Source organism: Phyllostomus hastatus, unplaced genomic scaffold (assembly GCF_019186645.2).
Source record: "Phyllostomus hastatus isolate PE091 unplaced genomic scaffold, TTU_PhHast_1.1 phas_contig_196, whole genome shotgun sequence".
NCBI lineage: Eukaryota > Metazoa > Chordata > Mammalia > Chiroptera > Phyllostomidae > Phyllostomus > Phyllostomus hastatus.
Window position 1 is genome coordinate 1,351,805 of NW_025333709.1, and position 25,761 is coordinate 1,377,565.

Here is a 25,761-nt window from a genome sequence, read left to right on the forward strand (position 1 = left end):
CCGACTGGGGATGGAACCCGTGACCTTTTGGTGCATGGGGACAACACTCCAATCCACTGGGCCGCCCGGCGAGGGTGGGGTCTCTTTCTTCGTGGCGTTCAGGCTGGCCCGTGCTGTGGTCAGCTGGCCTGTCCCCTGTGCGTTCCCGCCAGCCGCTCAGTCGGTGGCCGGACGGTCAGTGTGGAGGCCCTCGCGCCACGTGGGGGGGGGGGTGTGATGACACGCCACTTCCCTGGTTCCTTCCGCGCCTACTTGTTGGGTCCATCTGAAAAAAGAACTTTGAAAGAACTTTCATCAGCACTTGCTTGCGTGTTTTTCAGGAAAATCGAGCGAAGCACTGGAACATGACCTCCCTTTATTCTCACTGCTCAGAACACTGTGTTAGTTCTCTGTCACTCTCCAGGACGACCAAGAAGTGTTTGTTTTTCCGTTTTGCTATTGCTGTAAGCCGGTGGGTTTTACCACTCCGATGTGTTTCATCCATCGAAGTCGTTCTTTCCGACGTTTGGTTCGCCCCATCTCTGGCCCGCTGGCGTCCCGTAGACTTGGAGGCCTCCTGTGCTTGCCACTGCGGAGGTGTGCAGGGCTGCCGTGCGCGTGTGCGGAGGCCTGGGGCCGAGCATTTCTCCAGGGGGCCCTGGACTTCTAGGTGGAAAGCGGCATCGTGAGCCCCGGCTGGGCGCCGAGGTGGCACTGCTGCTGGCAGTCGACCTTCCTAGGCTTTTTCAGTGGACAGAGACGACGTGTTTTATCTTTTCTAAGAAAATATTCATCATGGGTTCATATTGATATTCCCAATTTTTATTTCATGTCTTTATTTCACGTTTGCGTTTTTCTCCTAGTGCTGAAAATACTGGTTCCTAACGACATTAGCATACAGTGTTTCCTCCACTTTGCTTTTAAAACATGTGACCGAGGTCACTCTCCCACACTGAGTGGAGGTCTCCCGGGTCCCTGGCCCGGCCGCCTGGTACGGAGTCACAGAAGCGGGGTGCTCCTGTGGGTGGAAGGACAGATCCACGCGCAGTCCCACCAGGCTCCTCCCGAGGGCGCTGTGCGGGTTTGCCCCCTCTCCAGCAGGGACGGGTCTGCCTGCTTCCCTGCACCACACCCACAGGCCATGTTCTCAAATTCGGAGTTTCCATCAGTTTTTCAGTAGCTTTACCGTTCACCTCTCAGTATAAAAATCACTTTTTAAAAGAAAAATGAGACAAAGGAACTTAAAATTTCACAACATGCGTGTGCTCTACTTAAAGAGAAGGCACATGACACTGCCTTGTCGAGGGGATTCTGTATGAAAGGAGGAAGCCGCGCTGTGCCGGCAAGTGGCAGAGCTGGGACTCAACCCCAGGCCGTGTGGCTCCGGAGTCTGCGCCCACCCTTCACCTCCGGCCCCCGGGGATGGGCACACGCTCAGGGCACGATGGGGTCTGTGACGGGTGCAGCCTGAGGCCAAGGTCCGGTTCCCGGCCTTGAGCGTAACGCAGACGGGAACTGTTTGGGTGCCTGGGAGGGCTGCCAGCCGGCGGTCTGCGGTGGGGGGGCCCTCCCGGTCCACGACCAGGTGTCGGCCTCAGTCCCGCTGCCCGTGGAGCGGAACGCCCTGGGTGGCGTTTCAGTAAGTGTGGGGAAGTTGTGCGTGACTTCAGATTCCAGTGTGTCTGAGTGTGGACTGCTGTCACGCCCACCGGCGTCTGCGGATGTTCCTTCCCATTTCGTGTTGTCTGCGCGGTAGCCCGTGCCCCTGTGATGTGTGTCCTGTGTTTGAACACACGCAGGACACATCCGGATTTCCGATCTCGGGTTGGCCTTGGAGATCCCGGAAGGGGAGATGGTTCGAGGAAGAGTCGGCACGGTCGGCTACATGGGTACGTAGAAGACCCCTTCAGCGGCCCTTCTGCTCTCTGTCCAGGTGCCTGGGTCCTCAGAACCCAGAGAAATTCAAGTGCAGAGGCACCTGGAGTCAGTCCTACCTGAGGCACAGGTGTGGCGTTTGAAGTCCTCCCGTCTGCTCCCCTCCTGGGGGGACTGAGGCCTGTGGACGTCCCGCGGCTGCCTGAAGGCAGGGTTGGGACTGGGCTCAGTCACTCTGCTCCTGCCACCCCCGCGCACCCTGACCTCGCAGACCCCTCATGAACTTGTGTCCCCTGGTTATTCCAAAGTCTTGGGTCAGCCCCAGAGGAGTGACCTCACAGCTCTGGCTGGGAAGCCAGCCCAACCCCAGGGTGGCCTCCCGCAGCAGTCCGCATGACCCTCTGTTTCTGCTGTCACCTGCCGCTGCGGGCTTGCCTACACTAGGGACCGAGGCCGTTGCCTGGGGCACCTGGGGCGCCCGGGGCTGTGGTTCTGGGTGGGTGGGGGGAGCTCCCATCCCAGTTGTCGTTCTGAGGGATTCGGTTCACGGTCAGGAACGGGGCAGTTTCCGGTGCCAGCTGCAGTGAGACCTAACCCACACCCCGTAAAGCCCAGCAGTCGGAAGTGCGCCGTCCTGTGGATTCCATAGTGTTCCTGGCAGTGTGCCACCACCACTGCCCGTCCCCGAACATTTCCGTCACCTCACACGAGAGCCGCGGTGCCCGTCGGCAGTCGCTCCCTGTTTGTCACCTCCCACCCCCAGCCCTGCAGCCGCTAAGCTGCTTCCTGTGCCCGAGCACCTGGCCAGGTGCCCGCTTCACAGGACGCAGCGGCGCGCCGGCCAGCCCGTGCCCGGCTCCCTGGCCTAGCGCCGTCTGTGGGTCCGCCGTGTCACGGCAGACGTTGAAATCATAGTGTGTTGCTCGGAAGTGATGACAAGAAGATGGGAAACTAAAATTTAACTTAAATTTCCTGTATTTGTCACGTAGCTCCTGAAGTCGTCGACAATGAAAACTACACGTTCAGCCCTGACTGGTGGGGACTTGGCTGTCTGATGTATGAAATGATTCAGGGACACTCTCCGTTCAGAAAGTTCAAAGAGAAAGTCCAGCGGGATGAGGTGGACCGGCGCGTGAAGAAGGACACCGAGGAGTATTCCGAGAGGTTTTCGGAGGACGCCAAGTCCATCTGCAGGATGGTGGGTCCGGCTCCGGGCGGGTGGGGAGTCGAGCTTCTCGGGGGCTTGGGAGAGGCCGCCAGCGGCGGCCCTGCCCGCGGCGCCCCGACGCCAGTGCCGGCGGGGCTCCCTCTCAAGGCAGGCAGGGCCGTAGGGACGGTCCGGACGTCACCTGGGAGGCGGGCGTGGCTGGGTTTCTGGTGCGGCAGAGCACAGCGAGTGGACGGCGTGGTTTGTCTGCCTTCTGGGCTGGGAGATGCTGCTGGGTGCGAGGAGGGGCGGCACCGAGGCCTCGCCCCTCTTGTCAGAGCGCAGCTGGGCCTCCTGTCCCTGACCAGCTTCCCGGGAAACTGGACGTGAAGCGGAATCTCCAGCGTGTTTGGGAGCAGCGAGGGTTTGCTCTCGTCCGTGTTTCTTTTCCCTTTAGCTGGCTGCCAGGGCCTGTCCTGTCGTCACCCTGACCGGCCTGCTGTGGGCCTGTGTTCCAGGGGTCAGGGGCCTGGCAAGCCCGTGGGTCACGGTGGGGAGACGAGCCTCCTGGGACTCAGCCAGGCTTGCCCCCACGTGCCCTTGGGGTGCACAGGGGCCCCTTTCGTTCGCTCGGGTCCATGACTGCGCAGGCACAAAGGGGTGGAAGGAGCCCTCTTTGTCACGTCAGCCGGTACTCAGCTGCTCTGTGCACGTTTCTTCACTCACTTTCCTGTGTGACCATTTGAGAGCATCGCCTGCGGGACTGTCCCGGACATGGGGGACCCAGCAGTGGGCAGAGCTGGCAAGGACGCCCGTCCCCTGGGACTCGTTCTGCTGCAGGGGCAGTGGGGGGCTGACAGGACGGGGTGTAGACTGCCAGGCACTGGGGGGAAGGGAGAGGGGTCCGTGGGGCCCCGGGAAGGCAGGGTTCTGAGGGGGATGTGCTGGAAGAGACTGCAAGGATGGGTGGAGGGAAGCCAGCCAGGTCTTCGAAGATGTCCTGGAGAGGGGGCAGTCACAGGTGGGTGAGAAGCCAGATTCCAGCCGAACAGGGAGGTGGTGCCTGCAGGGCTTCGTGTGGGGCGTCCAGGCCGTGCAGGGAGGGGAGGAGGGTGGGGTGCCCAGAGAGAGTGTTGGTGCTGCGTGGCGGTGCTTGTGCAGCGGGTGCAGGGAGCTGCTGGAGGTGTGCCTGGAGGAGGTGAAGGAAGCTGAGGGTGGCCCTGGGAGCATCAGAGGCCCGTGTGGATTTAAATTAAGGGGGTTGATTGTGTGTCATGCTCCTGTCACGTGAATCACAGCGTGTTGGCATCATGGTTCTGTCTTGCCAGAGTAGCGACACTGGGGAACGTGCAGAGGAAGCTGTTGGAAATGAGGTCGAGAAGGGCTCGCTTGTGTCACCAAGAGTCAAGGTGTGACCCACAGAGCGGCAGGGTCAGGACGGAGGACCAGGTCCCCGGGGAGGTGGCATGTCGGATCCCTGGCAGGCACCCCTGCTGATGAAGTGCATCGGCGTCACAGGAGTCGGCAGTGGTTGGAGTAATTACTCCGGGTTCCCTCTCCTTGCGTTTCAGTGTGCAGGCGGCACGTGTTGGTGGCCTGGCACTGAGCAGCGGGATCGGGGCCTCTTCCCACTTGTTCTGCTTGGAGCTGACAGGGTTCGGTCGGCGCCTCCTTGTTTGGTCACATGCTGTCCAAGCTGTGCTTTATGTGCACTGGTAAATGCTGACTGTGTGCCTGCTGCACTCCGACGGGGCTGCGGGAATGTAAAACTGTGAGTCAGAAGCAGAGCTGCCCCCAGGAGCTCCCAGGTCTGTGGCAGGTCTACAACCAACCAACATAAAAATAACTGCAGTAAAAAGCAGTTAAGCTGGAAACAGAATGTGCCTTGGCCTTTGATTTATGTTCAGAGAAGCAATGGGTGCTGGCTGTGAGTTTGCCCAGGGGTCAGCAACTTTTCTGGGCGGGGCCAGGTGGGCAGCATTACTTAGGCCTCACGGTTCTCTCTGCCTTTGCAGCGCAGAGCAGCAGCGGTGCCAGCTGAGCCCGGGCCGCCGTGCGGGATGCAGCCCGGGCTGCAGCCTCCAGCCCCGCCTGCACGGTGTTTTCCAGCTCTGGGTCTTTCCTGTGCTGCTGGGGGCACAGCCAGGTCTTTCTGGTCGATTGTAACTGTGGGGGAGGGCCTTTGTGAGTTTGACAATTCTAAACACGTTAGGGAGGAATACCTTTGAAAGAGGTAATTTCTATTAATTTTCAGAATATTCACTTTCTAGAACTAGGCTTGCTAAATGTTTGCAGAGCTGAGACCCCTAGTGATCTACTTAATGAATAGATTAAAATGGTTTCTAAATATAAATATAACTTAGCATTCAAGTGGTATCTCTGAAGCACTCAGCAGTTTTTTTTAAAATTCCCCTCATTTTTTATGGCAAAGATTTACTTAGCCACCTCCTTTTTTATTGACAGCTCAAAGGAGATCTTTTGTTTCACTGCCTTTGAAGCATCACATACTCTAAACTAGTAAAATCTGAATTAATGAAGTTTGGTCAATACTTTGAAATTGGAGTGATTGTTTTTCTTTTTTAACTATTTTATTTATTTTTAGAGAGAGGGGAAGGGGAAGGGAAAGAGAAAGAGACAGAAACATCAATGTCTGGTTGCCTCTAGAGTGCCTCCTACTGGAGATGTGGCCCGCAACCCAAGCATGTGCTCTGGACTGGGAATGGAACCAGCAACTCTGGTTTGCAGGCCCGTGCTCAATCCACTGAGCCACACCAGCCGAGGCTATTTTTCTTTTTAAAAAAACATTTTATTTACTTATTTTTAGAGACAGGGGAAGGGAGGGAGCAAGGGAAACATTGATCATATGTGCCCCAACCTGGGACCTCACCCACAAACCCAGGCATATGTGGGAATTGAACCAGTGACCCTTCCATTTGTGGGACAACGCCCAACCCACAGAGCCACACTGGTCAGGGCGTGGAGTGGCTGTTTAGTGGACGTGCTCTTTGTCACCCCTGAATCTTTGGTTATTGTTACCCAGATTTTTTGCGTTTCCTTTCGACCCCAGGAGCTTTTTGACTCCATCTCTGCTTCTTGCAGTTACTCACCAAGAATCCCAAGCAGCGCCTGGGCTGCAAGGGTGATGGTGCAGCTGGAGTGAAACAGCACCCCGTGTTCAAGGACATCAACTTCAAGAGGCTGGAAGCGCACATGGTGGAGCCCCCGTTCTGCCCCGACGTAAGTGCTGTGCGGCCACGGGAGCGGCTCGGGCCCCGGAGAAGGGTGGGCCTCGCACCAGCGGCTCCGCATCGCCGGCTGCAGCCAGCGGAGTGTGGCCCCTGCCTGGGTCCCCTTGGATCCGGCTCCTCTCTCCCCACCTCGCACACCACCCCAGACCTGTCCTCGCAGGCCGTCCCAGCAGTGCTCTGGCTTTGGGCCTCGTGTCCCCCGTGGGCTGTCACTGCCCTTCTCGGAAGCTTCAGCACCACCTCCTCGGCAAGCCCTGCAAGGCCCTGTTGCCGGTGTCCCTTTGTTCTTTTCCTTTTTCTTTGTGGTTTTGTAACTTTATATGACAATCAGCAGTGAGTTCTCATCCACGTTAACTGTTTGTAGATTTTTGAAAGTGGTGACAGGTACGTAGGTGACCAACGTGTAGAGCTTGTTTGGTGAATCTTCGTCCTCGTTACGTTTCCTGGACCACTGCATCCGGACACAGTCTGGGACATTTCTTATTCCTTTGGCCCAGAAGGCTTTGTTGAGCCTGGTGCCCATATGTGTATCTGCAGTTCCCATCTCCTTCACGGCAAACTTCCCGATGTCTCTGAGGCCCCGAGGGGCACACTCCCTAAAAGCCACTCCGGGGATGCGCTTGTGAATGTTGATGGTGCACTCTCTGGTCGCCCTTTTTCCTGCCACCTGTCTTTGCGGGAGGCGTTGTGCTGGGCCCAATTTGGAAAGCCAGTGTCCCTTTCTGATGTCAGTGCTGGCATGCTTGCTTCCCCACCAGTGTCCCAGTGGTCCTGTCTGCACTGAGGACCCTGGCACGGTCACGTGTGTGTGCTGGGGGGTCCAGATGGGCGCTGGGCTATGGGCCGGGCACATGCCAGTGCTGGGTTTGTGGCAGCACAGGTCGGGACTCAGCTTAGACCCATGGCTCACGTGAGCACCTTCTTCCCTGAACGAAATGTCCAGTATGCAACGAGTTCCAGTTGCATACTGATGACACGGCTGTGGTGTCTGCATGGGAGGACAGCGTGGCCAGGCCTCTGCTGAGGCGGAGCTTGCTCCAGCAGCACAGAGCTCAGTGAAACAGTCACAGGAGGAGCAGGACACCAGTGGGGACTTCAGATGGGATTGCTGGTCTCAAAAACCTTCTTTCCACCAGGCCCTGGGGCTGCCTGCAGTGTGGGGCAGGGCTGGTGGGCCTGAGACAGTCTTCTCTGAGGGAGGGAGGGATGATGGTGGCATGGTGCCGAGACACGCAGGGCACAGGCTCTAGACAGTTCTGAGGGTTCTCTTGAACTTCACCAGAGGACCCGTGGGGGCCGGTGGCTGCAGAATCTGATGGTGATGTGTCAGGTACTTTCATTTGAATGGGGGGGGCAGTATGGGTTTTGAGCCTTGGGCTGGGGCTGAGTCCTTGCCAGCCTTCCCCTGGACTGTGTCCCCACCTTGTGGTGACAGCTGCTTTCAGAGAAGTTCCGGCCAGTGACATCAGGAACATGACTTCCTTGGTTGTCACACTCACCGTGCTGTGTGTTCTCAGAGCTGCAGGGTGTCTCGTGTGAGCCGGGCCTGGCCCCACCGCAGCCTGCCGTGCTCTCCTCCTCCCTCCCTCCCAGGGGCACGGGCGCCACACTGACATGCCCTGCCGGCTTCCTGACCCTGCACCTGAGCACTGCAGTGCCAGGCCCTGTCCCAGAGGGGCTGCCTTCGCTGGTGGGAGACCTGAGATGAGCTCTGATGGGGCCTGGGGCTTGCCATTTTTTGCTTAGATTAGGCGGGTGCTCGACGCTGGACATGCAGGAGGCTGAGGGTCAGAGGCAGGGGTGGGGGTCCAGGGCCAAGGGCCTCCATCCTACCCCTCCGTGTTCCCACAAGAGCACCTGGCCACCCTCTTCACCGCCGCTGTCTGCAATCCGCTGTCCAGTGCAGGAAAGGGACGTGTGGGTTCTCCAGAGGTGTGTGGGCGAGGGTGCCGGCTGGTCGGTATCCATGGGTCTGTGACTCTGACCGAACGTGACTGGGGGAGGGGTCAGAAGTGCTTCACATGAGGGGTGTGGCCAGCCCCAGGACTAGAGGAGGTTTTCAGGCCTGGACTCCATGCACACTGTGTCCTTAGTGGTTAAGGAAACCGAGGAGCCCAGTGACCTCACAGCCCGCACCTCCTTGTTCTCGGTGCGCAGCCACACGCGATTTACTGTAAGGACATCCTGGACATCCGGCAGTTCTCTACCGTGAAAGGCGTCTACCTGGACAGCTCCGACCAAGCCTTCTACAGCCAGTTTGTTACGGGGTGTGTCTCCATCCCCTGGCAGAATGAGGTACTGCCCTGGTCAGCATGGCCAGTTCACACTAGTTCTGGTGACAAAAGAAAAATGGTGCGGGTTATGTGTGTGTGTTGAGAGGTAAGATTATTCATGGCAGCTGCCCCAGTCCATTGACAGGAGGTAGACAGAAGGCGGCCACTGGGTCCGATGGGGGCATCTGGCCCCGAGTCCAGCTTCCTAAGCAGGGCTGGCCGGCACTGTCGGGGAGGGAGGCCACATCACCCCCCAGGAAGAGGCCGGGAGGCCGGGCAAGCAAGAATAGAGGCCAGGGCTGGAGTGGTGCTGGGCTGGAGACAGTGGGCTGATCGCGGCGTCTCCCCCACTTCTGCTCTGCCCCTCCATGGACGCAGATGATTGAGTCTGAATGTTTCAAGGACATCGACGAAAGTGAAAATGAAGAAACTGAGTCATTCAATCTAGAAGACAGAACCTGTCGGCCAGCTTCCAAGCGAAAGAGAGGCTTGTACAGATTCTTCAGGAACACGGTAATGGTAAGACATTTTGTTACCGTGGTTTGGGTTTTTTTATGCAACGTGTTAAAAAAAAATCACTTCACGAAGTTAAAACTTTTTTTTTAATGCCTCTTACAAATAAGACGTTTCACATGGTTGAAGGGCCAGCTATTGTAGACGGTGCTATTCGAGCCCAGGTAGAAAAATCCTCACAGTGACGTTGCTATGGAGACTGTTCTCCAAGGAGAATGGCTTAGCAACACTCAGAAACAGATTCTTCTATTAATGGCACAACATTTGAAGCTAATTCAGAAATCAGTATCGTACAGAACAATCATAAAACAATACATATTATTTGAATTTCTACATTGCATGTTCTGATTCTCATTTTCCTACATTCATATGGAAAGCTGCTTCTCTTTTAAAACAGAATTGTGGTTTGGAAAAACTTTCTATGGTAGCATTAAATTTAGCAATATTTTTTCAATGAAGTTTTCTCCTTGGACTAGTGGATTATCCTGCTTTGTACCGTCTGTTCTTGAGGGCTTTATTCAGAGGCTGTGTACTAACGTTCTGTATGAAAAACAGTCCTTTGGTGGTAACCACCTTGGACTGCACTGACCAGATGGCATTCCCTCTGAGAACTGGGCTGGGCCTGGGCTAACCCAGGCACTCTCCGGGAGAGCCTGTCTCGGTGCAGTCAGTGGTGCGTGGAAACCTCCTCAAGGCGCTCCACGCCCCACGCTGTGGCAGTGGAGCCTGTCTAGGAAACCGGCAGCTAATGGGTGCGTCCTGCTGGTCGAAGTTGCTCCTCCTCCTTCTCCTGGAGTGTGTAGCCCGGGTGGGGAGATGGGCAGGTTCACGCAACGGGCAGGGGAAGGCAGTGTGGCTCAGGGAAGTCACCGACGGCGTGGGCCGTGTGTTGCAGGGCTGCATTCACTAGCCCTGGAGCTGGTGAGAAGGCGGAGCTGCCCGCAGGACTGTGATGCTCACCGCGCAGAGCCTGACCCCAAAGCTCAGGAGCTTTGGACTCAGTAACCATCCTTCCTGTGGATTGCAGTAAACAGGTGTGACACATCTTCAGCCGTGCCTGTGAGTCTGCACATTGTTTTACATTAGTAGCTGAACTGTCTTTTTACTGGAGCTGGACTGAAGGAAAAAATCGCCCCGGGACTGCTGCGATGTCTAGAAACCCCCAGGTGTGGACACCTTGTGGTGATGCTTGAGCTTCATATGTGCCCACGGAGCTCGGAAGAGGGGGCTCGAGCACCAGCCCCACAGTGTCTGGAGCCAGGGTCCCGTTTCTTACACACCCTGACTTGGACAGCGAGCTACAGACAGCCAAGGGCGGAGACGATCATAAAAGCGGCCAGAGGAGCAACATTCCAAGGAGCAAGAACTGACTGTGGACAGCAGGAGTCGGGCAGACAGTGGGGTCCAAGTCTCCCATGTGCTCACAGGGGTTACCTGCCAACCTTGAATCCTGTACCCAACCAAAAGTCTATTAAGAATGAAGACAAAACAATGACATTTTCAGATGAGCTGAAACTGAGATTTTAGCAATGGAAGATCCACTGTAAGAGAAATTCTAAAGGGTGTTTTCCAGGCAGAAAAAATGGTCCCAGAAGGAAGATAGCAGAGGCAGGAAGTAATGAAGAAGAATAAAAATGGTAAATATGAGGGTCAAGTTAAGTAAATATTGACGGCTGAAAACAACAATTACTGTGTCTATGTCTTTTGCAACGTGTGTGTATTTGATGGGTGGGGTGCCACCGAAGTGCCCTCAGGGACTGCCGGTCCAGTCCTTTGTCCCTCCCGGCTCTGCTTCGCGCTTCCTTCTTTCTCTGGCTAAGGCCTCGCCTGCAGACTCCCTCCGGGTCTTGCATTCAGGCAGATGCCACTGCCCAGCTGGCATCCGTTTTCTGCATTCCCACCTGCATTTGCTCCAGGGCAGGGTCAGTCGTAAGTGTGTTGTAAGGTTTTTATTTTTAGCTCCCACAGAAACCTATTCTTTTATGTTCCCGCCGCCCGGAAAATTTGAAAGCTGCAGAAAAGCACAGATTGAGATATAAAATCACTGAGTAGCCCTGCCCACCGAGAGCCAGTTAGGAATCTGGTGACCAGGTCCCTCTTCCACGTGTGCTGGGAGCCTTCTCCTGAGCCACGAGCGCTCTTCCCAAAACGACTGTCCAGCATTTACGTTGTTCCCACATTTTTGTGCTCAGCGTTGCTGTGTAGGGACCGTCCTTACACACACACAATTGCTCTCCGAGAATGAATGACAAGAAGTGTCTCTGCCGTGCAGGGACTGTGCCCCTGGTGGTGGCGATGCCGTACCAGATTGCCCAACCAGCTGTGCCAGTCTCGGCTCTGTTTTCTGGACGATGCCAAGTTTTTCTCTGTGCTTAAAAAATCTGCCTTCTTGACTGTTCCTTTCTCTAAGGCTTCTTATAACACTTCTTGTCAGGATCACAGTAAGTTCTAGGTGACTCTCTGCCATGGCTGAAAGAGCCACGATCTGCTGTGGTGAGGTCTCAGTGACCCCTGACCTCTCTGGAGCATACAGACAGAATAATCCAAAGCAACAGTGTTTTAAACAAAATAGAATTATATTCCTCCCTGATTTCCATGAGACGGGCAGGCCAGGCTGGCCTGGCTTCACCCAGTCGCCTGGACCCCAGTTCCTTGCAGCTCCACCGTCCCAGGATGTGATATTCATCCTCGTGCTCAAGTGCCAGCCAAGATACCCCACCTTCAGGCAGCAGGACACTCTCTAGGACTAACACGCATCATCACTTCTGCTCACAGCTCATTGGCTAGAATGTATCTAGTCACGTGGCTACTGTCCACTAAAAGGGACGATGGGCGATGTATTGTAACTAAGTGGAAAAGTGCCCAGATAAAAACCAAGGTGCTGGTACTGAAGGTCAGGAAAGCGTCCCATCAAAGTTCACGCTGAGTGCTCACCCCTGACGCTCCAGCACGTGACTGTGCTTGGAGATGGTAAAATGAGGTCGTGTGGGTGGGTCCTGAGCCAACGTGCCTGCTGTCCTCAGAGGGAGAGGGGTTAGGACGGGCACGCACCGCGGAAGACCACGGGAGGACACGGGGAGAAGAAGGCCGTCTGCACACCAAGGAGAGCGGCCTCAGGAGGAGGAACAGCCCTGCCCACACCCTGATCGTGGACTGCAGCCCACAGGGCTGGGAGAGGTAGGCCCCCGCGGCTGAGCCCTGTGGGCTGTGGTGCCTTGTACGGCAGCCCTGGTGAACGGACACACTCACCCACTGTTGTGTGAGCAGCTGCACTGCGGTTTCATGGCACGTCCTCAGGGTCTCACCCAGTTGCCGTGGGTTGGGGACCCGGGCACGGCTCAGCGGGTCCTCCACTTCCCAGTCTCCCAAAAGCCCAGTTAAGCACCCGCTGCCTCTCATCTGAAAGCTCTATGGGGCAAGATCCGCTTCCCAGCTCACGTGGTTCTTCCGGGGCTGCTGGACGGGAAGTCTCCACTTCTCACTGCCTGCCGGCCACGGGGGCCTCTCTCATGGCAGCTGGCTCCACGAACGTGCGCAAGCCCAGGGGAAACAGAGCCGGCAGGGTGGGAGCCTCAGTCTTTCGTGACCTGGTCCCAGGACACCACCTTCCCTTAGGTTGGCGAGGAGTACGCCCCCAGGGGCGCCCCCCCCCCAGTTCAGAGGCAGGACACTGCACGGGACTTGAACGGCAGGAGGGGGTCCCCAGGCCGCCTTAGGAGGCCACAGCGCCGGGCGGCCCTGTGACACATGGAGCAGGACCTTGCCTACCGCCAGGGAGCTGGGACTCAAGGCTGGAACACGAGGTTCTTCCCCGAGGGGGGCTACCGCTCTCCCCTGGCAGACGGGGGTTCCTGAGGTGACGCCGGGCTTCCTTCCACCTGACCGCTTGGGACGGCCGGGGCTCCGAGGGCGGGCCGAGATGCGGCTTGTGGCCCATCCTGCGCGGGCTCTGCAGGGTTCCCGCTCCCCGCATCGCCTCCCCGCCCCAGCCCCGCCTGCTCTCTCCCAGGCGAGCCCACCTCCTGCGGGGCAGGTGCGACCGCTGCCCAGGGCGCCACGCCTTCCTCACCTGCCTCCCCCCTCGACCTGGTGAGGCACCTGAGCCCCGACCCCTTCGTGCCGCCGGCGGCGCACCGAGCAGGAGTCCTGGACCCCGAGGGGTCGCCCGCACAGCCCCGCCTCTCCGCGCAACAGGCTCGGGCCGGGCAGGTTCTCAGCGCTCCGCCCTCCCAGACCCCCACCTCTCCGGCCGGCGCCCGGCCCCGCCCCCCGCTTGCGGCCCCGCCCCTCGCCGGTGGCCACGCCCCGCCTGCTCGCGGGAAGGACCAATCCCGCGGGTCCCCGCCGACTGACGGGACCAGTGCCCTCCCCCGCGCTCCAGCGGGGACGGCGCGACTCCTCCTTCCAGGGCGTGCCCGCGACCCCGCCCTCAGCCTGCGCCGGGCCGCGGGTGGGCAGGCAAACCCCACGGGTCTCTGGGCCCAGTCAACCCGGACCCCAGGCGTCGGCGGGGGCTGGACACCTGGGGGGGCCCAACCCGCCGCGCTCCTCTGCTCCAGGCCACGCCGTCAGCGCCCCCTCACCGCTAGGGTCGGCCCTCGGGGCCGTGCCTCGCAGCCGTAGCCCCGTCCACGTTCCTCCCTCAGCACCGCCGCGCCTCACACTGCCGGGTCCCGGCCTTCTCCGTCCCCCTCTCCCCTCACCCGGAGATCCAGCCCTCAGCGCCTTGCCACGCCTTCCTGGGGACGGCGGCCCCTCGCCGGCAGGAACCGCCCTCCGCGCCGCGCCGCGCCTCCGTCCCGCTCCCAGCCCACCCTACCTCGTCCTCAGGGCCGCACTCCGCCCCCGGCGCCCGATCCCGCCCTCAGCACCGCCCCCGCTCCCGGCGCCCGATCCCGCCCTCAGCGCCGCACTCCGCCCTCAGCGCCAGACTCCGCCCCCAGCGCCCGATCCCGCCCTCTGCGCCGCACCGCCCCGACAAGGAAGGACGCTTTTCTGTCAGTGGCTGCGCCAGCTCTAGACGCAATTTGACGGGTGCGGGGGCGGACCAGAGCCTCGGCTAGCCATTGGCGGAGACCGCCTTCTCTCGTTGTCAATCTGCCGGCCAGGCCTGGCCCCGCCCCGGCGGCGGAGCGTCGCGGGACGCAGGGCCGCGGGGGCTGCCGGGACGGGCTCAAGATGGCTGGACGCTTCGGTGCCTTTCCTATTCGCGGCCCCAAACCCCATTCATTGCTGCGCTGCTGAGCGGCGACGCGAGCGGGCCCGAGGGCCCCGGACGCTGTCCCCACGGGGCAGGAGACCGCCATGGCGACCCTGGAGAAGCTGATGAAGGCTTTCGAGTCCCTCAAGTCTTTCCAGCAGCAGCAACAGCAGCAGCAGCCGCCGCCGTCTCAGCCCCCTCAGCCGCCGCCGCCTCAGCCTCAGCCCCCGCCGCCTCCGCCGCCGCCCCCGCCGCCACCTGGCCCCGCAGTGACGGAGGAGCAACTGCCCCGACCGTAAGTGTGGGCCCGTTGCAGCTCCCTGCCCCGCGACGGCCCAGTGGAGCTGTGTCCCTGCCGGCCCGGGCCGCGCGGCGACAGGCCCCCCTGCCCCTCCTGCCTCGGGACCCCGGCCCGGGCCCTACCCCGGCTCCTCGCTTGGGTCTCGGTTCTTCCGCGGGCAAGCACAGCCTCTCCTGACGGCCCCGGGTGACCCGGGCCCCCCCGCCTTTCCCCGCGCGCGAAGTTAGGGAAGGAACTTGCTGCTGTGTGTTTGCAAGAATCCAGGGCTGTGTTGAGAGCAGAGCCGAGGCGGCGTCCCGGTCGGCTTCCTCCGAGCCACTTCCCTCCCCATCTCCTGGGCGAGCGGGAGGAGGGCCGAGGGCGCAGGACTCTTCTCGGGGAGCTGGGGGTCGGAGCTGGAGTGCCGTGGGATGTGCATGACATCATGCCTCCAGGCGGGAGGGCGGGGGGGGGTTGGCACCGGGGAGTGATGGCGCGGTCCCAGGGCGATGCTCTTGCGCGGGGCCCTTGCAGCAGCCTGTGCTGGATGGATGGAGGCTGCGTTCCCACCTTTTCGAGACGTTTAATGTAGTTGGGGGATCGCAGTGGTAGCAACAAGATTTTAAGTATCAGGAAGAGAAATACGCTCTCTAAGCTCAAGTTCGGCCTGTACGCTCTCGAGTGAGTTATGGTTGCCAAGCTAAGTGGTGACCTGCTTGGCCGGTTATTACTAACAAGTGAGAAGTGATAAAACTGATTTGAGTATTAGGAAGAGAGAACTGAAGCTTGTTGCCAGTTTTCCCTGGAAATAGTAACGACACGTTGCCAAGGGCGAGGGTCGCCGCTGGCGGGGAAGGACGTCCGTTTTACCAGTCTTGTCCTCCACTTGCTGGGACGTGGGTGTCCGCAGACCCCCGGCGGCTCCTGCTTCCGTCGTTGCCGACGTCCTGGTGCTGCTGGGAGACTAGAGGTCTCTTTTGCGTGTGTTTGGGAAGATTTTTGAAATAGAAAGAGAGAGACCACTAAGAGCACCTTCTACCAGGGACGCATGTCCCTGAAGTCTGTGTGCCAGTGTGCAGCAGAGGCTAGGGAGTGCCTGGCGGGGGCTCCGGCCTCTCCCCCTCCCCCTCCTGGTTTTATTTCTGGTCCGCAGGTGTGTAGCATGGAATTGAAGGAGGACAGATTTCAAGCAGCCCCTTTAAGAAGCTCGCTCTCTTAAGACTCAGTCTCTTTTTTGTAATGTTTTCTTGCTCTTGAGGTTTCTGAGAGGATCCTTGCTGTGTCCTGAGAGTTAATTAGAAAACGTGGATTTGGGGAGTGATGTTGGTGGAGGAGCGTTAGAATTTTTATCACAGCCTCCCCGGAGTTCCTCCCCCGGAGGCGGCTGCCCTGCAGGCTCACACTCTGTGTGGGTTTGCTGTAAACAGCCAGGCACTAAGGCCTTTGGGGGTGGGGCGGTGGGGGGTGCAGGACGGTCCTGCTGCCCTGGCGGCTTTGTCGGACACTCCCTCCATCCTAACATAAACACGCCTTCTGTTTCTTATGTGATTTGACGGAACCTACTGAATTTGCTTGATCTTCAAAATGTGGGTGTAAAGACACTGCCTTCTAACCCTGGCTTGACAAAGTAGGTTTTGTTTCGTTATTTTGAGGTAATTATGATTGACTTATTTTACAATTTCACCTATTATTTTTGCATAAGTAATACATTAATGTGATGCAAATTTCAGAAGGTAATAGTTAAAAATCTCGCCTCCACGCCTTTCTCCCGAGTGCCTACACTGTTCCCGGAGGCTCTTACACTCTCCTTCCAGATGTGACCTGTGCGTGTGTGAAGGTAGACTTTATTTAAAAGCAAAAGTGTTTCAGTGTAGTAGTTTTGAAAGGGTCTTGGCATGCTCAGAAATCCACCGCATCAGGCTTAATTATAGTTCTTTTAACTAAAATGCAAAAAAAAATATTTTTATGTACTTTGCTGTTAAGACAGCAGGTATTCATTTTTTGAGTAATAAACTCATTGCGTACAGATTTGGATCTTGGCATTTCTGTTCAGCTGCAGTAGCTGAAACATCCATGCCCCAAAGTAAGATCGGCCAAAAGTAGTTTGGGAAGTATCTGTCCTATCTTTACGGCCCTTGCCGTCTGTGGGTGGAGCTGGAGCCTCCCAGTGTGGCCTTCACTGCGAGTGTCTGAGTGCCCGCCCTTGGTTCTCCACGTAGGACACGGGGGTCCTGGCGGGACTGGCACGCAGGGGGAGCCCGAGCCAGGGAAGCAGTCGACGTTTGCCTTTGGCACTTCTCCTTCCAGATACAGTCCCTGACTTTAATTATTTACTTACCGATAAATATTTACTGACCAGCTACTGTGTGTCGGGCCCTGCTCTAATAGAGGCAGTGCCACGGCAGTGAACAGATAAAGCTCTGCCCTTGCGGAGCTTTCACTGCAGCGAGGGACATAGCCAGCACACAAGGGAGAGCAAAAATGTAACAGTGTGTTGGCTAGGGACACGTGGAGGAGGGGCAGCAAAGCAGGGGCGGCTATGTGGCAATGTCAGGGTCAAGGAGCTGTTGACATTTCAGAGAGGGTGCCCACTGAGGAGGTGGCCGGGAGTCAATGCCCGAAGCCAGGGAGCGAGCTGTGCGGTGTGGAGGAGAGCGTTGCAAGCGGGAACCGGGGCTGGAGACCCGCCCCCGCCCCCCCCCCCCCCAGCTTGGAGAAGAGCACGGAGGTCAGTCTGGTTGAGCCAGTGAGCGGGGGACTGTCCCTGGCAGGGAGGTCAGAGATTTAGGAGGAGGGCCACGCCCCATCGCTCGGCCCTTCCGTGCAGGTGGAATACACACGCTGGCATTTATTCCGAGTGACGGAGGGAGCCATCGGAACGCTGGGTCTCAGACTAGCAGGACTCGAGTTCCGTTTCACACTGGGCGCTGGCTGAGGACGAGTGGAGGGGCGCGTGGGCAGGAGCCGGGGAGCGGCGGGGAGCCCCTGCAGCGTTGGGACGGGGCGGGTGGGCTCCGCCAGGGTGCTGTCAGAGGCCGGCCAGGAGGCGGCGAAGGGACAGGGTTTGGAAGGTAGAGCCAGCAGGGCCCGTTTGCGTCTCTGTCTGCCGGGCATCACCCCGTGTCGTGTTCCTGTGGCTGGTCCTGCCAGTGAGGGGTCCGTCCAGCCGCAGGGGACAAGCCGGCTGCGGCAGCCCCCACAGGTGAGAGCCGGGTGTGTTTCTGAGGCGGTGCAGCGGTAGGTCGGGGACCTCGCTGCAAGCCCTTGTCCTCCTCCTCTCCCGGTTTCGAGCCGTCTTTTCAGGGTTGGGCTGTGTCCGGGACATTTATGTTGTCTGTGTTCTAGACCGTGAGCGCACACGTGGTTCCTAGAAACGCCCCCCGCGGGTTGTCTCCTTCCTTCGTCTCCCTGCGCGGGCAGCCGCAGCGCCGTCATCCGGGCACCCTCGCGGGAGAAGGCCCTCTTTGCTTTTTAAATGGTGTTCTTTGAAGCAGAAACATTTTTAATTTTGACATTTTGATGAAATAGTTTGCTGTTTCGTCTTAGATTGCTGTACTTTAAGTGTTACATCTAAGAAACCGTTGCCTGGTTCAGGGTAGAGATTTATTTATTACTCTTGTGTTTTCTTGTAAGAATTTTAGACGCTTAGTTCTCATTTCTTACCCATCTTGTTAATTTTTATGTATGTTGCGAGGTAAGGGTCTGCCTCCACTCTTTCGCACGTGGGGGCCCAGTTGTCCGGCGCCGCTGGTTGACAGGCCTGTTCTGTCCCGGTGGAGCTGCCTCGGCACCTCGTGGGGCGTGAGTGTCCCGTGCTGTGCGGGTGCATTTCCGGACTCTCGGCTGTGTCCTGCCCATCCCCCACAGCACTACCTAGTCTCGATCACTGCAGTTTTGTGTCTCGGTTCCAAACCGTGAAATGCGAGTCCTCCAACGCTGTCCTTTCCGAGATGGATTTGGCTCTTCTGGGCCCCCTGCGCTCCCGTAGAGTTGTAAGACCAGGCCCTCCGCCCCTGCAGAGGGGCCGGCTGGGGCGCCCGTGGGGATGGCGTGGAGCCTGCGGGTGGTTTGGAGAGCACTGCCATCTCAGCGTGCTGAGTCTCCCGCCCACGGACGCTGGCGGGAGTTCTCGGAGGACGGTCAGGTGGGGTGTGCCTGTCCGGGGCGGTGGGCCGGCCCCGCTGCAGCCACTGCCCGTGCAACACGTGAATGAAGGCGCGCGGGGCTGTGCTCCCGGGGATTCTGTTTTCCAGGAGATCGGATTCCGTGGGATCTTCACGCATGGACTAGTCTTTGGGTTTTTATTTTAGTCAACCGTTTATTTTTATGTTTAAAGGTTGTACCTATTCACTTTCAGAGAGAAGGGAAGGGATGGAGAAAGAGGGAGCAAAACGTCGATGTGGGGGAGGAACGTCTCGGCCGCTTCTTGCTTGCCCCCAGCTGGGGCCCCAGCCCGCGGCCCAGGCACGGGCCCTGAGTGGGAACCGAACCAGGGACCCTTCAGATGGGGGGGGGCGGTGACGCCCAGCCCCCGGGGCTGCACCAGTCAGGGCTGGTCAGCCGTTTAAAAGTGTGAAAACGTTTCTTATCTCACAGGCTGTCCGAAACAAGGCAGGCTGCCGTTGGCTGGCCCCTAGGTTCAGTGTGACTGGGCCACTTCTGGGAAGGACCTGTGTTTCGGTTCCTTCTTGGCAACTAGTGTCGAGATTGTGGAAGTTCCACGTGTGAACTGTGAAAACACCTTCAGATAGCGCAGAAGACGGAGAGCACAGTCCTCCTTCCCGTCTGTTTCAGTCTCGGCACCCGAAGTAACACTAAGTGTCTTTCGTCGTCTTGATGTTTTAATGCACGTTCAAGCATTTATACACGTCCCTTGTTTCGTGTGTGTGCCTGAGCCCACGCTGCGTTTTTTCCCTAGCAGCGCGTGGCGGGCCTGGTGCGCACACAGTAACACTCCCGGGCTGCCTCCGAGGGGCCGTGGGCTCGCAGGCTCCTGCTGTGAAGCGAGGCCCACCTTGCTGCCTCCGTGCGGGGGAGACCGAGACCCCCGTGAGGAGCAGCAGAGTGGGTGCCGGGAGAGCAGGTGGGCCCGCCGGGTCTCAGTAAGGGCTGCATGACGCTGTAGCACGTATTTCTAAGGGAGGCTCCTGGAGACGTGACGGCAAGGTCCTGTGTTGTGCTGGCTTGCCAGTGGGCTGTGACGTGCATTCTCCACCTCGCCAGCCCCGCCCTGGACCTGCAGCCCCTGCAGGGGGCACCTGGCACAATACCGTGGCATAGCGGGCCCCCGTCATTCAGACAAGAAGGAGAAAGGCAGCATAAGACGCTGCGTACTGTTGTGTTACATTGAGTCAGCTCCGAGTCTAGACTGTCTGCTGGAGACAGGGAGACAGTCGGGCCTGCTGCTCGGAGGGGCCTGCGCCAGCAGCTCAGCGTCACTCGGGAGCTCAGGAGAAGTGCAGCAACTCCGCCCCCCCCATCCCCCCCCCCCGGACCCCGGGAGTCTGAGTGTGCCCGCTCGCAGGTGCTGCGTGTGGCTCCTGTGCACGTGCAGGCTGGAGCAGCTCTGCGGCAGGCGGCCAGGCCTCCCCTGGTTGGCGGCAGCGCTGTTGGCCTTGGGAGGGCGGACTTCCGTGCTTGTGTCTGTGCTTGTGCCCCGGGCCGCGCAGCTCTCCTGTCCCGGGCCCTCGAGCGTCTGCGCAGCTGCAGGGTTGGCCGTGATACCGCCTGTGAGCTGCACGCCGGAGCTCCCGGCTTCTGGGCGGCGGACTTCAGGGGGGAGTGCACTGGACGCCCTCCTGGGCGCTGGGCCCCATTCTGGTCCCCGGGGTTACAGCCGCACACAGGAAACTGCGAAATAGAATGAGGGGGGGCTGTGCAGTGCTGTGGAGGGGGTGCAGTGCACCGAAAAGGGTGACAGACACGGGGGCAGAGCCGCGTGGGCACGGGGAAGACAAGCGGTCCCGGCGGAGGGACGGAGGTGTTCGCGGGGCAGGGAGGGGGCCAGAGCTGCAGCCGCAGAGTGAAGGGCAGAGGCAGGGACGAGGTTGGAGGGCCGGAGGTGAGGGACCAGAAAGGACCGTTCTGACCACCCCGTGTGAAGCCATCCTGTCATCCCTGCTGGTGGGAATGCAGGTGTCCGCCCGCTCTGGGGGGCGGCCGGCACTGCTGGACAGAACCGAGCGTGCAGGTCGTGACCTGGCCCTGGCACTCCAATCCCAGAGAAGTGAAGCCTTACGTCCACGCACGGGCCTGCGCACCAGCGTTCGCGCAGCTTCCCTCCTGCCAGCCCAGCGCTGGAGTCAGCCCCAGGGCCCTCCCTGCAGCGGGCGAGGAGGCGGGTGGCTGAGCCCCAGGCGGGCGGCTGAGCCCGAGGCGGGCAGGCGCTGCCCCACAGCTCAGACGGAGGCGGGGTGCGGGGCGGGGGCGGGGGAGGGTGGGAGAGGGAGGGCCTGCTTGGGTTCGGACTCTGCTGAAAGCGCAGGTCGTGAACGTTCCTCTTCTGACCCCCACTTAGCCGTGGGGCCCACTCAGTGTGGTGCCTGCCGACCTTCTGCTCACCTCCAGCCCCGGGGCGCTGCCTCAGCCCCGGTGTGCGTGACCGCCACGGTGGGGAGGTGGGGAGCCCGGTGCCACGGGCTCAGTCCACGGAGGGCCCAGGGCAGGTTCTCACTCGGCGCGTCAAAGACCAGTGGGTAGATGGGTTAGTGTGCCTCCCGCAGTGCCGGACTCTGTCGGTGTCCACGAGCGTTCCCGACGGCTGTCCCAGCTAGGCAGGGCCGCTGGGGCAGAGACCGCCCGGCGGTCAGGGGAGCGAGCACGCCACCTATCACAGCGCCCTTGCGGGCGGTAGAGCACGCCCCCCTTAGGGTGCAGTTCCGTGCATTCCCACAGACGTGCCCCAGGAAGGCCACCGCAGTGGAGACTGGGGCTGCCCAAGTCTGCAGTGTCACCGCCCCTTGGTGTCCCCCGCCCGTGCCCCTGCCTCTTTGCGGCGCGGCGTCCCAGCCCCTGGAGGCTGCCGATCACTGTGGTTCCTGTCGTTTGTCTCGTCCAGGGCGTCATGTGAACGGACTCACGCAGTGTGTAGCCTTGAACCTGGTACATGGCGATTCACCCTTGTCTGTTCTAACTGTTCGCCCTTCTCACCGCCAAGCGGTGCTCCGTGGTGCCTGCGTGAAGACATCGGAAGCCGGGCTTCCCGTGGGAGGCAGGCACCTTTAATGTGATGCTGTTGACCTGGCTGTTTATCTCCTTTTGTCTGGCTGAGAACTCTTAGGAGGAGGCCTCTTCCAGCTGTGTGGGGACACAGAAGTAATTAGCTGCTGTCTGTAGTTTACGCCCGGCCCAGAGCGGGAGGTCTGTGTGGCCTGCAGACTGTAGCCAGTGGGCAGCATGGTTTTGAGGCGTGGAGGCAGCTGCTGGTGCACAGAGGAGGCAGCCGGTTCGTGCGTTTCAGGGGCTCGCACGCCCCTTCTGTCGGCGGGACCTTGGATGAGTCCCTGTGTGCACTGTGTGCCGCTCTCCACTGAGTCGGGGAAAACACGGTGCGTCAGAGGCCCCGCCTGCCTGCTGGGCCTGGGTGCGGGGGGCCCTGGGGCTGCTCCTGTGCCCCGCCCCGGCCCCGCCCCCAGCATGCAGTGTGTGGTGTGTTCCCCATGGCCGGGAAGTGCTTACGGAATGCATTAGTGCTGCGCACGAATGATGCAGTGCACGATTCAACACCTGTTCACTTCTCTTCCTTTTTTTGTTTTAGAAAGAAAGAACACTCTGCCACCAAGAAGGACCGCGTGACCCATTGTCTGACGATATGTGAAAGCATAGTGGCCCAGTCTCTCAGGTAATTACACTTCGTGCTTCTGGCGAAAATGAAAACTCGACAGATGCTCATTCTTAGTGGGCTAGGATGTCCTCTGTCTCCCCAGCTGTCTTAAGCCTCTCAAAGGCCCTTTCTCCCCCGCCTCCCGCCGGGTGGCTCGGGTGGTCGGAGTGCTGCCCACCCACCAGCAGGCTGCGGGCGCGGTCCTTGCGTGGTGGGGTGCGTGCCCGGGGCAGCTGACCAGTGTTTCTCCCTCTCCCCCCACTTCCTTTCTGTCTAAAATCAGTGCGCATGTCCTCGGGTGAGGGTGCAGACAAGGCGAAGGGGCCCTTCCACCGCCCTGGCTGCCTGGCATGGTCGGCCATACCCCTTGATGAGCGCTGTTTCCCCTCTGCCCACGCGGGCAGCAGTGGGCGACCGGGGTGGCGTGGGGCCTCGGGACGATACTCAGCTGCACCCTTGGTGGCTGTATTCGTTTAAAACCGTCTTTCTTTGACGTTTCACATTAGTTGGTAACTGGAACAACACGAGCCTTGTTCCCATCGATCAGCCCGACGGCTCGCTCCCTCTGGCGTGGGGCTCCCTCTGGCGCGGGGCTCCCTCTGGCGCGGGGCTCCCGGTGGCGCCGGGCTCCCGGTGGCGCCGGCCGCTCGCCTGCCCTCCTGCGGGGGTGGGGCTGCAGGCCTGCTCCCCTCGCTCAGTCTCTCCCAGCGGAGCACCCCCTTCTGCCGTGGCTCCGTCGCCGAGTCTCCTGGTTTCTTTACCTCCACGGTCTGTCTGCTCGCCGTCCCTGGGGTGGCGGGTGGGAGTGCTTCAGGCCTGTCTGTGCGGGCTGAGCGGGCGGCAGGCGCACCGATGGTTCCTGGGTGCTGCCGCCGCCCGGAGGGGCGTGCAGGAGTCGCTCACCGCCTCGCTCTTCTCCCCCCTGGGATGGGCAGTCCGCGCTGCCCGTCAGCCGGGAGGGTCTTGTCATCTGTCGGAAGACGCCTGGAGAGGGGTAACCCTGGTTTTAGTGCCAACAGGAACTCGGTGATGCGCCTGTTTTTAATGGCACTTGCCGTTTGTATTCTGTGCTGTTCAAGGGGTTTCCCGTACAAGGCTCCGTCTCAGTTCGCCGGCCCCTCAGCCGTGAGACGCGGTGGACGGCGCCGTTCCCGCCCGCAGACACCTTGGGGGGAGGCGTGCGGGCCGCGAGCGCGGGCCCTGAGGCAGAGGTGGGGGAGGGCTGAGCTCCGCGCCACCGCGGAGAGCGGTTCCGGGCGAAGCCGGGGAGCCGGGGGAGAGTCTGATTTCCGCCCGCTCCTTCGACGCTGGGCACTCAGATGAGCTGGGTGTTCTGGAGCCTCTCGCCTCACTCACGAAATGCGGACGCCGTTCATCGGGCGCTGGCGGGTCCAGTGACCCGTGGGAAGCGCTGTCCAGGACGCGCTCCTGACCCTCCGGGCGTGAGGTGCCTCGTCCTGCCCCTGCTTGTCACTGCGAGGGACTCGAGCTCCAGTCCCCAACAGCTTCAGACGCCCTGCCGCCGTGGCCCAGCTCTGCGCACCCGACTCCGCCACCCAGGGTGCGGGCAGTTGGTGTGACCCTGAACGCCCGCGCTCCGGCGCACGGGCCCTCCTCCGGCCTGAGTGCGGCGCGCTTCCTGCCTCCGTCTGCCGGCCACTGCGGGGGGCGGGGGTGCGGGCGGGGGTCCGCACGTCAGTGAGGTGTGTGTGGACGTCGTCGGGTTGGCCGTGGCTCACCTTGCCGCCGGAGTCGCAGGAGCACCGCCCCTGGTTTGGACGCTGGGTGTCGGTTCTGTTTGTGTGGCGTGGCGCCAGCCGTCGTCATCCTTGTGTTTGTTCTGCAGAGCAGCCGGTTAGAAGGGTGCTGTGTGGGGTTTGCACCCACACGGGAAGTTGAGTCCCATCGGATCAAACAACAAGTTTATTTTAAGACATGCCCCATACTTTCCAGGGATTTGGGAGTGTGGAGCTGTATAATGTTTTGTGGAATCTTCGCGATGGCTGGTGTTTCCTGTGATCTCTTCTCGAGTGGGCGTGTGTCTTCGCTGCTTTCCTGCAGCTTCTGTGTGGGACGCACTGACCTTCTCTGCAGCGGGGCCGCCTCAGGGGCAGCCTCCGGGGTTTCCGTGTGGAGAGTGTTCTGGGGCTGCAGGCACAGCGTCGTGAAGCAGCCGCCGCTGCTCTTGACCTGGTGGCCGACACTGCTGGTTCCTCGACATGCACGGGCATCTGCGTCCTCTGGAAACGTCGCAGACTGCAGCAGCGAAGACACCGCACGGTGCCCTGTGCACAGTAGCGACAACATACAACATGTCGAGGAATCGGCAGGAAATATACAAGAATCATACAAGTACATGATGAAAAGATAGTAACAGTATTAGAAATTAAGTTCAAGTCATGAGACATGTTTATTTCTGGCTAAGATAAGTAAGATAGGATGCACCTTCCCGCCTAAAACCGGTGTGGCTCTAGTCTGTGCAGCCCTGGCACTTGAGACACGTGCCGTCAGGCAGAGGACCGCAGCAGCCCTCTGCTGAGTGGGGACAAAGGAAGACGGGTGTGGGGGGCCTGTGATTTCCCCAGATTGCTGCCTGGAGGGAGTTCCCTGGCCACGACCAGAGGGGACACCCGGGTGGAGCCCAGCGGTTGCTGAGTGGAGGAGACAGAGCTGGTGGCCGCTGGGGAGAGTCCCAAGAGGAGGGAGCGGCACACAGCCGTCTCCGGAGGCCTGCAGGTGCCCTTGAGTCTGAACCGGGGAGAGGACCCGGGGCCTGCGGCCAGACTGCTGCCCGCAAGGGCTGGAGGGGCCTACGCTGAAACGCTCGCAGGTACGGGAAGCTCCTGCGTCACCAGCCTGAGCGGTGACCTTGTCCTCCAAGCGGCAGCCTCCTCCAAGGGCCTCAGCTGGGCTCTCTGCCGGGCTCGACCCAGCAGGAGGGCGACTGAGCCCGGGCGAGGCGCTGCCCCGATCCTGCCTGCTCGAGCCTCACCGTGAACCCCAGGACGGTCATACTCTTCCAGAGTCACGGCCTGCACCCAGAGCAGAGGCCAAGGACGTTTGCAGGAGTTCAGAAGCACACAGCAGCCGCAAGCTGCAAGTTACAGGGTCTGGCAGCCAACCGGGAACTGTCGGGAATGCAGAGAGGCAGGAAGGTGTGATTCACAGCAAGAAAAACTAATCGAAGCCGACCTGGAACTTGCACAGATGGTACAGTTTACACACAAAAACATCCGAGCAGCCACTGTCACCGTGCGTCATGTTCGGGAAGCTGGAGGAAAGACTGAGTTCAGTGGAGACCAGTCGTGAGGAAACTCTGCACCGAACGGGCACGGAGTTCACTCACTGAAGGGCGGGCGCGCGGGGTGTGTGTGTGGGGGGGTCTCGCCAGAGACAGTGCCTGTGGGACGTGGTGGCGGCAGCG

General features: G+C 59.9%; 2 protein-coding genes across 9 annotated transcripts in view; both read left to right on the top strand.

Moving 5' to 3' along the window:
* GRK4 (G protein-coupled receptor kinase 4) overlaps positions 1–12,639 on the top strand; it is a 39,322-nt gene extending 26,683 nt beyond the window's left edge. The window contains exons 12-17 of the mRNA XM_045834672.1: positions 1,779–1,868; positions 2,844–3,052; positions 6,101–6,238; positions 8,407–8,544; positions 8,901–9,035; positions 9,931–12,639. Of these exons, the coding sequence (XP_045690628.1) occupies positions 1,779–1,868; positions 2,844–3,052; positions 6,101–6,238; positions 8,407–8,544; positions 8,901–9,035; positions 9,931–9,945 (725 nt within the window). The 3' untranslated portion in view covers positions 9,946–12,639. The remainder of the gene's footprint in view (positions 1–1,778; positions 1,869–2,843; positions 3,053–6,100; positions 6,239–8,406; positions 8,545–8,900; positions 9,036–9,930) is intronic.
* A 1,554-nt stretch (positions 12,640–14,193) lies between these two features.
* The window catches only part of HTT (huntingtin), an 88,333-nt gene continuing 76,765 nt past the window's right edge, over positions 14,194–25,761 (top strand). For all 8 annotated transcript variants that reach the window (XM_045833978.1, XM_045833980.1, XM_045833979.1 and 5 more), the window contains exons 1-2: positions 14,194–14,530; positions 22,272–22,355. In XM_045833978.1, the coding sequence (XP_045689934.1) occupies positions 14,340–14,530; positions 22,272–22,355 (275 nt within the window). In that variant the 5' untranslated portion in view covers positions 14,194–14,339. The remainder of the gene's footprint in view (positions 14,531–22,271; positions 22,356–25,761) is intronic.